Source organism: Trematomus bernacchii, unplaced genomic scaffold (assembly GCF_902827165.1).
Source record: "Trematomus bernacchii unplaced genomic scaffold, fTreBer1.1, whole genome shotgun sequence".
Lineage (NCBI taxonomy): Eukaryota > Metazoa > Chordata > Actinopteri > Perciformes > Nototheniidae > Trematomus > Trematomus bernacchii.
Window position 1 is genome coordinate 6,811,993 of NW_022987705.1, and position 14,031 is coordinate 6,826,023.

The 14,031-nt window shown below is 42.0% G+C and overlaps 1 protein-coding gene across 1 annotated transcript in view; it reads right to left on the reverse strand.

The window, feature by feature from the left end:
• The window catches only part of dclk1a (doublecortin-like kinase 1a), a 47,270-nt gene that overhangs the window by 3,898 nt on the left and 29,341 nt on the right, over positions 1-14,031 (reverse strand). The window contains 9 exon segments of the mRNA XM_034140605.1: positions 9-105; positions 229-242; positions 244-307; positions 510-643; positions 1,349-1,495; positions 3,704-3,823; positions 4,565-4,737; positions 5,593-5,674; positions 13,568-13,662. Coding sequence (XP_033996496.1) covers positions 9-105; positions 229-242; positions 244-307; positions 510-643; positions 1,349-1,495; positions 3,704-3,823; positions 4,565-4,737; positions 5,593-5,674; positions 13,568-13,662 — 926 coding nt within the window.

A 14,031-nucleotide genomic window follows, 5' to 3' on the forward strand; every position in this document is an offset into this window, starting at 1 on the left:
ATATTCACCATTGCTGTCTCTGACACGTTGTCCCAGTACGGCAGAGGAAATTCTAGCTGTCCCATTAGGATCTGATCGAAAAGCACTTCCTGATCGTCACTGCTCCTGCAAACAAAAACATTTTCATGTGAATGTGTCTATTTAAATGCTCGAGGCATATATGACATTAGTATATTTAAAGTGAATGAGGATTTTCACTTAGTGGCGCAGCTCCAGCTGTTAGCTTACCCTCTGAAGGGGGGGGAAACCACACAGCAGGATGTAGGTGATGACTCCAGCTGCCCAGATGTCCACCTTAAGGCCATACCTGCACAAGGACAAGGAATGTAATGACGTGAGGCAAAGATACAGAGAAACAAGGAAACATGCAGAGCAGCAGCATTCTCTTAAGAAAAACAATATTTACTAAACAAATCTGTAACCTGCAGCCTTACTGCATTAAGATGTGATACATAGATATTGGCTGTGGCCTGTGTGTCATTTCTCTAAGTTGTCATTTGAACTCTTACCCTGTTTCTGCAATGATTTCTGGTGCTACATATGTCGGGGTCCCGCAAACAGTGTAGAGAGGTCCGTCCAACACAGTCGCCAAACCAAAGTCTCCCAGTTTCAGGCTTTTGCTGCCGTCTCCATGCTCATACACCTATGCACATACAAAAGAAGTAGGATATTTAATGGTTTTGTATATTCATTTTTTGGAATAATTCTGTTTTTCTGTGTAGAATAATGTAACTATTCTGTGAGTTAAACACATGGGTTGTGAGGGGGGGAGCAGTATGCATTGATATCCTTTCTGTTAATACCACTGGGATGTAAGTGACAACGTATTTTAACAGGTTCAAACCTCCAGTGACTTGCAATCAAAAATTGCATTGGTAAGGTAGTAGTAAATGTACTGTACATGTTTATGTATGTAATATAGGGTGGGTATAATTACACAGTAGTATAACTGAAACAAACTATGACCTTCACGCTGTTATAATCCCTTTTTCGTATACTAACAGTTGTCCAGACATTTCCGCGTCTTTTTAAATTGTTGTTCATTCACTGCTATCATGTTCTGCAACACATCTTGTAAGAAGTGATGGAAGGGGCAAAAGAGGGGATGAAGAACAGCAGTTGAGGGAAGAAGAGAAGAAAATGAGGAGGTCGACAGAAGGGAGAAGGAGGGAGGGAAGGCACAGACGAGGGAGGAGAAGGAGTGTGCGGGAGGTGTGAGGGCAGCAGGGATGAGTCATCTCTGTCCAGAGTGACTGATAGCCCTTCCCTGTCCATTCACAGGGAAGCTATACTGCGGCACGAGATGTAGGATCATGTATAGACCGTATGGACACATGCAGACACTCACCAGCAGGTTCTCTGGTTTGATGTCTCTGTGCACAATGTTGAGGCTGTGGAGGTATTTGATGGCGTTGGCCAGATTGTAGAGCATGCCGCTGGCGTCTCTCTCTGTGTACCTGTTGGCGGAGGTGATGGCATCGAACAGATCCCCCCCCTGCAGACAAATCATGATGGACAGCTATTAGGAACAGGAGTCTGTTTGGCGTTTTCACACACACACAACCTGACAGGTTTCACACACACACAACCTGACAGGTTTCACACACACAACCTGACAGGTTTCACAGTTAGCTCCTCTTTTCGGCTGAAGAGAGTTTCCAGCTTCTGGATTCATCAGCGAGGGATTTGGTTTGATCCGCAGCTGGAAGAGTAAACTGTGTTCTTATTCTTCTACAAGCTTGAAACATATCACTTTCTTTCATATTTCCCTTACATTTATTGTCTTTTAGGCTCTTTCTCTACCTTTCTGTATGAACTCCCAGCCCCCCACCCCTCCCTCCCTCCCTCTCTCTCTTTCTGCACTAAGTGGAACAGAGCTTAAAATAGGGCTGAATCTGTTTAACTCTTTCTCCTAGCACAGGATCTGACAGTCAGCATCCAGCGGGCACAGTGACATGTCAGCATTAGCGCATCTCTATCTCAAGCATGTGGTCAAAAGTATGTTGACACCAAGATATTACACCTATGTGAATAATAAAGAAGAAAAGTCCAAGACATTCATGTAACCATTGACAATCATATCCCCAAAAGGCATACACATTACATGTCACTTGTTAGACACTTTTATCCAAAGCGACTTACATACTCAATACAGTGGGCAATCCCCACAGGAGCAATTTGGGGTGAAGTGTCTTGCCCAGGGACACAACGACATGCTGACTGCAGTGGGGTTTGAACCTGTGACCCCCTGATCCCAACACCAACACACAACCCACTGCACCACACGCCTCCCACATATACATTCATATTAATATTCTCCTATAACATCCTCCATTCTTCCTGGGAGGCTTTTCCACAAGACTTGGGAACTTGGCTGCTGGGACTTTTCTCCACTTCAGCTACAGCAGTGTTAGTGAGGTCGGTCACGGGTGACAAACGATGAAGCGCTGCTAACAGTTGGCGTCCCAAAAGTGTTGGATGGGGTTGAGTTCAAGCCTCTGGAAACTATTGTCTGAAATATCACGCTTTCCATTCATTAAATAAGGGACCTAGCACAAAAAGGAAAAAGATCACAAAACGATGTGTTCGCCATGTTTTTGGTACCTTCCCTCACACTGCACTCACCCTTCTCCTCCCCATGTAGTGCATCCATCTGCCTCCCTCCCTCTCTCAGTCCATGCCACTCTCACAGACTCTCTAAACCTCATTCATCTACAGCCTCCTCTCGATCCTCCTACTTTGGACACGCTCACACGTACACACACACTTCTTCCACAGATTGCCTCTCATCTATATTCTGTAGTACTCTACGCCACAACACGAACAGATGGATCACATTCCTGGCTTCTGAATTATGCACAAACATTTCTTGACTCAGAGAGCGAGAGGGAGAATAAAGAATGTGAACACACGAGCGCTCCGGGCCACAGACCGATTCTCTGGGTCCCAGTGTGTGGCTGGTTGGAATTCATTATTTGCTTCAGCGGTTAAATGTCACAGCTCTGTCTCTGTGTCTGCCTCCCTGCTCCTTTCTGTCACTCTCGAGTTGGAGATAATGATCACCAACTTATATAGAGAAAAGGTGTTCTCAGCTTTAGACTGAGACCGCTGAGGACCACCATGGAACGGCACAGGAGGTCTTTCCTTTCTGCACTATTTCTATTCTATTCTATTCTATTTACTTGCACTGTTGGAGGAGCCTGTGACCTACAGTAAGATTGTCATTGTCATAACTACACTGTAGCCATGTGACAATAAAAGCCTTGAATCTTGAATCCTACCAGTGGCCATAAAACGTCAGTAAGGAAAACTGCCAGACCACTATGTATGTGCAATATCATTATGACAAACCACTGGAAAATCATGTGCAATAAACATAATGTGCAATAATAGCATGTGCATCAGCCATTACGTTTTGTTGTACTCTTACAATACCGTTCCTCACTTTTTTATAATCATAACTTGTCCATCTTTGTTTCTTGTTTCTCTTTTTACTGCACTGTTAGTGTACAGTTTTATTATTATTATTATTATTATTATTGGTACTATTAATATTATATTTATTGTATCTTTGTAACTCTGGCACAAGAATGTCCTTCTTATCTTAAAACATCCATTATCTTTGTTTGGCCACATATCCCTGCCTGTCCATAGCCAGAGCATATGAAGCACAAACACACAGTAAACAAACATGGCCACACACCTTGACCAGCTCCATGACCAGATAGAGCTCGCTGTAAGTGTCCACCTCCTCTATGAGCAGGACGACGTTTGGATGTTTGACCCTGCGCAGGATGGCCACCTCATTCTGGATCATGTGCTCCTAGAAATAGGAAGGGAAATTGATGTTGTAGCCGGGGGTAACAAATGTATTAATGAAAAAAAAAAGTAATTCAACACCAGGCCCTCTCCTGCTGTGATGTGTGTGTGCTCTGTTGCTCCTTTAATAACATCTAATACTGTTGTCACGGTGCGCACAAACACACACACACACACACACACACACACACACACACACACACACACACACACACACACACACACACACACACACACACACACACACCACACACACACACACACACACACACACACACACACACACACCACACACACACACACACACACACACACACACACACACACACCACACACACACACACACACACACACACACACACACACACACACACACACACACACACACACACACACACACACCACACACACACACACACACACCACACACACCACACACTCTTCTGGTAAGTAAAAAGAGGATATTTTTTCCTTTAAATAACACAGATTAATGTAATGTAATAATTAATGTTCCTAAACATATTCTATTTGATCTCCAGCATTAATCCTAAAGTCCTAGGAAGTGTGTCCCCTGGTGCAAACTGTAATTTTTCTTAGTCTTTCTTGTAGTTTCATTGACATCAAAAAAGTGTTAGAACTAGTGAATACATTGAAAAAAAGTTTCAACCAAAGTATTTTTCTCCACACTATGAACACTTAAGAAATCAGCAATTCTATACGTTTTGCTTTTAGAGTCATAGCTCACCTTTCCTCTGCATTTGCCCTTGTTGATGATCTTCAGAGCGTACTCCCGTCCTGTAGTGTGCTCCACACATTCCCGGACCACTGCAAAGTTCCCATCTCCTAACGTGCGTCCCACCTTGTAGCGGTCCGATATGTAGGACGGCACAGCTGGAACCTCGTCGACTAAAACCTCAGCTGCAGGGAAGAAGGCCGAGGTTTAGAGAAGCTGGGGGACTCAAAGTCACACTTCCAGGCTGATTGTACACAATAACGTAAGAGGAGAGGACCTAAAGGCTAAAGCTTTTACTGCTACAATTCATGCATTTATATCTAACAAGACTAAAAGATAAGATTTGTAAAAATGATATGAAAATAAATGATACATACATAACACAATGAATTGATTAAACTGTAACGAAAATGTAAATGGAATGATAAAAAACTAATGAATGAAGATATCACAGATACCTAAAATATATAGGTTATAACAAATAAATGTAAACATATTGTAGAACCATCATCAGTTTAAAAATATGTTTTTATTTTATTATTTATATATTTAAATATACATTTAAATGTATTTAAAATATTTCTGGTGGACATTTTGTGACTCTACAGCTTTGCGTGAAGAGCTCTGTAAATGGCGGTCAAGTAAGAAAATCGAAAAGTAAACATGAAACTAGGTTATAAATTAAATGTATGCAATTATTGGATGCACTTTTTACATTTGAGATGGTCTCTGTGCCCTCTAATATTATAAAGATCAGAACATCAGAGATCCATGACTCAACATAATAATGACATTTTCTTGGTACCTTGACATTTACCAGCACATGGATGTTTGTAGTGTCACTGAGTCAGAGAGGTGAAGCAGGACACCAGAAGAAGTAAAGGTGTGAGAAAACAGGATGTACAGCGCAGACACAGCGAGACGCACCAAAGGTCAATAACATGATTCACACATGCATGATATTAGCAAGTACATCGCCTTTCCCCACTGATAGACAGATGGCACTAGCATGACGGTATGGCTACAATCATTTTCCTCACCGTCAGTAACAGGTCCATCTCCGTCTTCTACCGAGCTGGACACTTTAGTGGAAGACAGAGAGCTGGAAGAACCCTGGGACCCCTGTAGAGAGGGAGAGGTAAATATTTCAAATCTTAATTATCACTTTAAAAAGTTTGAAATCCACTCCACTCTAAACCAAACACCATAAAGCAGTCCCTTCTGTTACAATCCCAGCCGAATAGAAACATGTCCAAAAATAGACTAAAGTACATTGTCCTCGGGACATCCTGAAATCTGTCTTTGTGTTTGCATGTCTGTCTTTTCTACTTTGCTGCCCTGTATTATGTGCTCACATAAAAGAGAACAGATGTACTTAGGCTACTGAGGTGAATATAAACCGGTTCCTTATTCAGCAAACCCCCTGTGTGTGTCCATGTGGCATCCCAATAAGCTACTCTCCATTCATAGGACTTTAAGTCAATCCTGTACAATGTTATACAGTTCTTTTCCTCACGTCTACATTTAATAACAGCTAAAACGACTTTAATGACTTAAATAAAGGTGGATTAATTCTGCCTCTCATTTGGTTGGTGAGCAGGAGGTCATTACGGGGAAAGAGATGCAGCGTCTGCATCTATCAAAAGACCAAAACTCATTACGCCCTCCACCTCGTAACCTTCTGTCTGGTTGTCATGGAAGCACCGAGGGCGGGGAGCGAGGATCTAGTCTGGACTGTAAATGAGAATCTACCCCTCTCCTGTTTCTGTCTGTCCTCGCTCCTGTACATATTTCTGTTCTCATCTCCTCTAAAAACCTGTTAGCTTCATTCCTTTCTTCTTTTATTAGATGAACATCGTCTCTGTTCTCTCACAGTCAGACCTGTGAGAGAACAAATCAGTTAAAAGGTAATTGGGAGGTGTCCAGTGCTCGAACAAATCCTCCAGGTGCAGCTGGCACATCCGCCTGGCCAGTAACTGAAGTGGCAGCCACCATCATTTCTCCAAAAGATAAGCTGGCCGATGAGAATGAATAACAAAGGTCTTTGCGCTGTGAATGGCCTGGACTATGTGTGTGATGCATGAGCAACTGAGAGCAGTGCTTCAGTGGTTTGATGGTGACTAATGTTGTAGCTGATAATACAACTTATTATTAAGTGTCTGATGCAGGTGTAGTGTTTTTAAAGCTCTATAAATGGGAAACATAGTATAATTTACACACTAATCAGACCTGACGCCTTAGGGAGAGATGAGATCCAAACAGTGTTGCTGAATTAATGGATGCTTCCTGTTGTTTTTATACTAACCGAGCCAGCACAATGTGACGTGTAGAAGGCTGATATAATGGTATAGTAAAAGTTCACACATCAAACCTTTGAAAACTTTTGAAACTGTCACATTAAATCACTTTCCTTCTGACTCCACATGGTGGATTTGAGCAACAGCGCAGATGTACTCAATGTAAAAAAAAGCTTGCAGGGATCTAGAAATAGCCTCTAATTTATATGATGCCCAGTCAGACTGAGATACAGCCTGAAGACTTCGCTGTCACGGCAGAAAGAGGAAAAGGTCTCCCATCACAATGACTAAGATCTGAACTATTTACAGGGCCCAGCTTCCCTGTATCTCTGTAGTAACTGTCAGCTTGTTTACTCATCTCCGCTGCTGGGACCTCAGAGCTACCAAGGTGAATGTAGCTGTGAGTCAGGCTGAATTTGGTTTATGTAATGTTGTTTTTGTTTGGGCACTCATCCCGGAACAAGAAAACCCACTTAATAACCATAAAGCTGATGACCCTCCTGTGCTTTATCTACAAAACATCCTTCTCATGCTCTTTTATTCCCCTTCTGACTCGTATATTCTCCTCGCTTATGCCCTTATCTCACATCCAGCCCCGTCCTCCACTGGCTTTCTCATTTTGAACTCCTATCTCTCTCTCTCTCCTCCTGCCACCGAGGGAAACAAAATACTGTTGCTATGGAAACTGCTCACAGAGAGGAGAGAGGAGAGGTTGGTTGTGAGACTTCCAGTGAGCTGACAGAAGCCTATATATGGCCGTTTCCTGTCTGCGGGCTGGGAGGTAAGCTCAACCTTCTTTGAACACTGTGTCTCTCTTTCCTGTGCGGAAAAAACTTTGAGACAGATGGAGAGATAGACAGAGTGAAGAGAAAATGAAAACAAGGACACGGTGAGAAAGATAGTCTGCTGTGGTTGATATTGATCCTTACATTTGGCAGGAACTGTCTTGTTATTGTTAGACCATGCAACTTTCTTCCTGTTGCACAACACAACATAAACTATTCCTAGTTCTACATCGCTACACTTTTGCTCTGGCTATGACTCACACCACAAAAAAACACACACACTGACAAACCTTCACATCACGGCTGGAGCAACTGCTCTCCAACCTCCGAGGACAACACTCAGCGAATGAATGCTGATAGGTGAATGCATGTGAATTAAACAGGATGTCCACGAATGACCTTAACAGTGGAGCAGCAGAAATAATGAAAAGGAAGTCTTGTCAACTGTACAATTTGGGATTACATATGCACCACACATTCACAAAACTGTTTTAAGAATAAGGCTAGTTTTATCCTCGATGACCCTGTGTGAATCCGATTAACACACACATCCTAAAGCCGTCCTTCAGACTGAGAGAGCCAAACATCCTCTCCAGCTCTTTCTTATCACGTTCACGGTCATGCATTATCCAGCAAAAGCAGGGTTTATTGGTGTTCGCCATGTTGGGCAAAACATCTAATAGGATTTGATAGAAACAGGGTACTTTGTTTGGTCCCGATTTTTCTGACTCTCATAAGGACAGAGGGTACAGTAATATATCTTGGCTCTTATGTTGGTGACAGAGAGCAACATAATCTGTTTGACTCTCATCCAAAGAGATCAACAGTGTTTGGGGATTCTGACTTGATGCTTTGGTTTTTTTTTTTGTAATCACGTTCCTTATGGGCCACAATCCCAGGGAATCACAGGGCCATGATTAAATGTTTAACGGAAAATTAAAAAAAATGGGCTGTCTAAGCCAGAGAAACAACACATCTGGAAGAGAAGCAGTGGGACAGAGATGATGAATGCACCTCTGGGACTGAGCTTGTGTTGTAATGTCTTTTGTGCTCGGCTGAATACAGACACAAGGTTCACAAAGAGGAACCAAACATCCTATGATAATCATCTACTGCAAATGATCCCTGTCTGTCTTCGTGTGTGATGAACATAATAAATCAACACCAATGAGAAGCAAGAGAAGAAAAACACAAAATGATAATGAAATGACAATGAATTTAATGATGACATCAACAAATGGAAATTAATACATTAAGCAAAGAAAAATACAAACTGAAACAAATGAGCCAAGAAGAACTGGCGGCCTTACATGACAAACTCTCAATATTTAAATGAAGCACCAGGTTATCAAATACAATTGGGCTGTGATAGAGCACAGAGACGATTTTCAGATTTACATATCTTACAAGTAAATGGCAGTGCAAAACGCCTTTTACGAAATGTGATGTTACCAATTAAAGATATGTAAATATGAGCCAAATTAAAATCATGTGTTTCTAGGAATAAAACAATGTATAAGCTTTAATTTTGCATCAAAATCTTCCACAGTTTCCTCATGTGTTGCAGCCAGTCTTTTTGGAAGACATAGGAACACAAAATTGGACAAGCCATCTAATGACAACACAACAGGAACAAAGGAAATAAAGTACAACGCAATAACAAATACAATCTGAAGTAACAACAAACTCACATTGATGAGATGAGACAATAATTACCAACATCATAATACACACCTTCACTCTGCTTTCTCTCACACACACACACACACACACACACACACACATTCACACATAATTTAATTATGATTCACCAAACACAAAATATGGACGGTAATGAGAGATGGAGCATGCAATTCAATGGGTTACAGACTTGAATGACTCAATGGTGAAAGGAAGATGTAGGTGACACACTTGACAATAGCCTCTTCTTCATCTACGCTCACCAAAAATGGCTACCTGTCTGTATCACAGCTGTTGTTTAGTATTAGCATTATAAACCTTCTGTTGGACTTGCCTTCAATCTGTCAATCCCTGCACTCCACATATTTGTAATTTGATGTATTTCCCTGCGTGTGTGTTTCACATCTAATGGAGGAAACAGACGGGGAATAACTTTGACCTCACCAGCTCATTCAACTCATCCATACGTGCTTCAGAGTGGATATTGACAGAAAACAGAATGTGTGTGTCAGCGTGTATGTAGGTGTAATATCAAATATTAAAGCATGATGAATATGGAAAGCTAGTGTGCTTTCAATGATCCAAGTGGCCTCAAAGAAAAGTAGAAGAAGGGGATAGATGACATCATGAATGTAGACCCGTCCTTCATGGTTGTGTTGCTTATTCATTAAAGGGGACCTATCATGCAAAATGCACTTTTGTACGTCTTTTATACATGAATATGTGTCCCCGGTGTTCCAGGGAACTCACCAAGTGTCAGAAAACACAACCCTCTCTATTTTCCTCCATACCCAAATCTCTAAAAAAAGGGGCTGCAACGGATCTGATAAAAACTGATCCAGATTTGAACACTGTCCTGACGTCAGGACGGTGGCGCTACGGGCTATTGGGCCAACTCCACCAATCAGGAGGAGACAGCCACGGCCATTGCCGTTCGAAAGCGCTGGAGACGCTGTAGTACATATGCCAGGCCTGTAGGTGGTGCTGTTCTCACTGAATCTGCCCTTGCTAAAACAGAGCTAGAAATTGTCAAATTGAGCAAAATGAGGCATGGCTAAAATGCATGATCTGTTTGGTATTTTGAAAAAAAAAAAAGTATAAATATGCCTTATATAGGTATGGTCCTACACTATATTATTCAAATATAGCATGATAGGTCCACTTTAAATTGGGTCATGCTAGAGTGCATCAAATGTATAAAACACATGGCCAAGCGCATGTGTGCATTGGGCTGTTGTCTACTGCCTGCGCACAAATGGCGATTTCATGTATAAAAATGTTTTTTATGAAGCAAACATGATTCTGTGAGCAAATGCCATGAAGAACCGCGGCGCATGTCTATGTGCTTGCAGCTATGCATGTGTGAAAGGGAAAGTGAAAAGCTGCAGCGCAATGCCATGTCTGTGTATTCTGCTCGGGGAAATGGGTTAGGATGGTCTGAGCCGTGAGAACAACCCACATCAGTCAGCAGAGTGCCTCTAAGTGTTTAAATGCAGGGTCCAGCGAGGTTAGCTCTTTAAATGCTATCCTCGTAATAGGTCACTGCGGCTCTGTGGCTGCTGAGGAAATTGATTCATGGTAACTTGCAATGCTTTGAAGGCATTTTAAATGTCATTTTTTTAGCCTTAGTTGTTCTTTTCAAAACACAGATGTGAAAATGCTAGTTTCATGTGAAGAAAAAGGTCATTTCTGAGTCACGGTTTGGTTAGAATAAATTATGCGTTTTAGGCGTAAGGGTGAAAAAGCTACTCGCTTACTTGAAAGCACAACAAAAAATGATTTCTGTGTGAGTACTCGGTTATTCATGCATGTTTACACAGGGAGAGGACATGTGCAAATATAGTGTGAGAAACTTGCCGCCTACTTCTCAAAGGAGCTTAGAACTAATCTACAAGGGAAATGATGGCATATCATTTCTCCGTGTGAAGTTAATACCCTTTCATACGGGGAAGAGAGAGCTGGGTGGTGGGGGGATGAGAATGGGTGAGAGATGAAGTATAAGAGAAAATTAGAAACTGTCACGGAGGGAAGGGACAGGGGGAGAATTGCTAACGGGGCAGATAGAAAAAGCAAGTGTAAAAGAGAATTACACCATCGTATAGCTGCAGAGTGGAGGGGAGAGATAATGGACTGTGAGGCTTCCTCCCTTCCCTCCAGCCAGGCCATCGCAGGCTTAGAGCCGAGTCAGCGATTACAAACACCCAAATAATCTCGTGTTGAGAAATACACATTCGAGAAACGCTGAAACTAGAATCTAAAGGTTGTTCACTGAGGTCAGGATTGCACTACAAAGCTAATTTGCGATGGCTTATGTTTGATGAGAAAAGCGGACGGAGGCGAAAAGACAGGTGGTGAGGTTGATTGTGGAGAAGATGGGGCAATATGCTTCTTCTTTTTCTCATTACATCTGGTTAGCGCTACTAACCATGACTTTTCTTTGGATTGCTCTCTGAAAATGTGGAAATGATACAAAAGAACAGATTGGCAGAAACCGGGCACCATAATCATTGTTATTAACAGTAGAATAGACAGAAAGAAAGAGTTTTTAAATGTGTGCACTTGCCAACCTCTTTCCCTTTTAACGTTGAAATGTATGGTGACCCATTTCCATTACACAGACAACCGTTGGAGTCTAAGTGCCCCCTTTTCTGTTCTCAGTACCCACATCTGATCTGTCCCTGACTGACCTTCACATCACATCAATATAACCTCATCACTGATGGATTCAGAAGCAAACAGGCCAGATCCTCCACCATTAATTCATTCTTCCTGGCACATCCAATGTAGCACGAGACCCAAGCCACTGAGCCCAAGAGATACATTCTTTATGCTATGCTGATTTTAGCTAATTTACGTACAGACATTATTCACAGACTCCATTTTCGTGTCCTATTAAGAGGTATTGACTCACACTGTATCATAACCTTTCCTTCCCAAAAAAAGCAATGTGGCAGCACCAATAAATAGCTAAATAATTGCAGAATAAATCATAGTTACTCCCCTGCAGTCAGGTAGAAAAGTGGTACACAAATGCATGTGCAAGCTGGAGGCCTTATAAATCCACAGTTTACATATACTGCTGTGTCTATATGTTAATGTAGGAGATGAACCGAGCGTGCAAGTGTGTGTTTGCGAGGGAAAAGGAACAAAATCAGCAGCAGGCTTAGAGTTACTGCAAATTACAAGCTGCTGCAAGAAAACAGTCTCATTAGGATTTAAGGCTGATATTAAAAGCTCACCACCGTCACTGTCAACGACTGGATTAAAAAAGACTTTGATCTTGAACACATGCACACACACCAACACACCACACATGAACCCTCTAATGTGAAATTCAATGTTCTCTCCCGTTTGAGTTGCATGCTCCCTCTGCACAGTTGTATATTCTCCATAGTGGCTACCAGCTTTACAGCATTCATATATTAAAGTATGTTTGCATCCCAAATCTCATGTCTCTCTGTTAGCTACAGAAAACACATTATGATGTCTTAAAAGAGATTATTTCAAACCCAGGTCAATGACAGAGTACATAATAAAAAGATGACTGAAATAATCTGAATTACTAGTATAAAATGTGCTTCTAAATTATCTTCACAAAAGGACATGTACAAAATGACATGATAAAAAAGTAATCCTAGATCAGCAGTCGGTACAGATTGTTTTTTTACACAGCTTGGTGGCTAACGGAGATTTCAAAACCAATTTTACCCAGAATAAAAACAGACATGAAGATTGGAGCAAGCCGCTCACAAAGCCACCCATCAGTGTCATTTTTAGATTAGATATTGCACAAATGACTGACTGGCGGCAGATCTCTAAAAGTCAGTGATAGCATCATTCATTGTGTAGCTACCAAAGGCAGATAGAGTTCTCCTTGAGGAAAAAAAGGATGTGGGTCAGCATGTGTGGAAATGTGACAGAAAATCAGCATGAAATGAGGGATTGCCCTTGGAAAATCTATTAACACTGGATAAGGGCTGTAACATTAGAGGATCCTAACACGAGCCTGACATTCTTGGTATCCCAGAGCAGCAAAGCGTGAGGTCAAAGGTCAATGCCCCACCCCTTCTGAGACACTAAAGATGTTGGGATGTGTCTTCGGATTTCTAACAACTCTAAGATGTAGTCGGCCTATTGTCAGTCATGGATTTGTCATTTTCCTGAGGACAGAGAGGGAATGTGTTATAGATTTAGTGTCACTAAACGATATGGCTGACTGCTTTTGTGTGTATGCTTGTGTATTCTTGTCTTACCATGCGTTGGTTGAGGCTGCCCGGGCTGGGCGGGGAGGGGCTGGGAGATTTTCCCGAATGAGGAGTGGACAGCTGACTGGCCGGCGTCCCGTTCACTGGAGGGAGAAAACGAGAGGGAAAATGGAGCAGTGTGTGAGAGAAATATGGATATAGATGATCCTTTAAATGTGAATGCATGTTTTCTAGTGTCTAGCAGCAGCCCACACTTCCGCCCTCAGCTTCTCTCCATTCACATGAATGAGGCGGAGGAGGAGGAGAGCAAGAGGGGGAGTAGGAGAGAAAGGAAAAGAGCAGTGAAGTCCACACTGCTCTTTTTTTGGTTTTAAAGAAGCCAAAATACAGATCCTGCTTTTAAAAATCTCTATGAAACAAGCCAATCAAACCTGAACCTCTAAACATTATGTGCACCGGATAAGTACAACATGTTCAAGGCTTCAAGTGCATGGCTGGAGGTCAACACACAA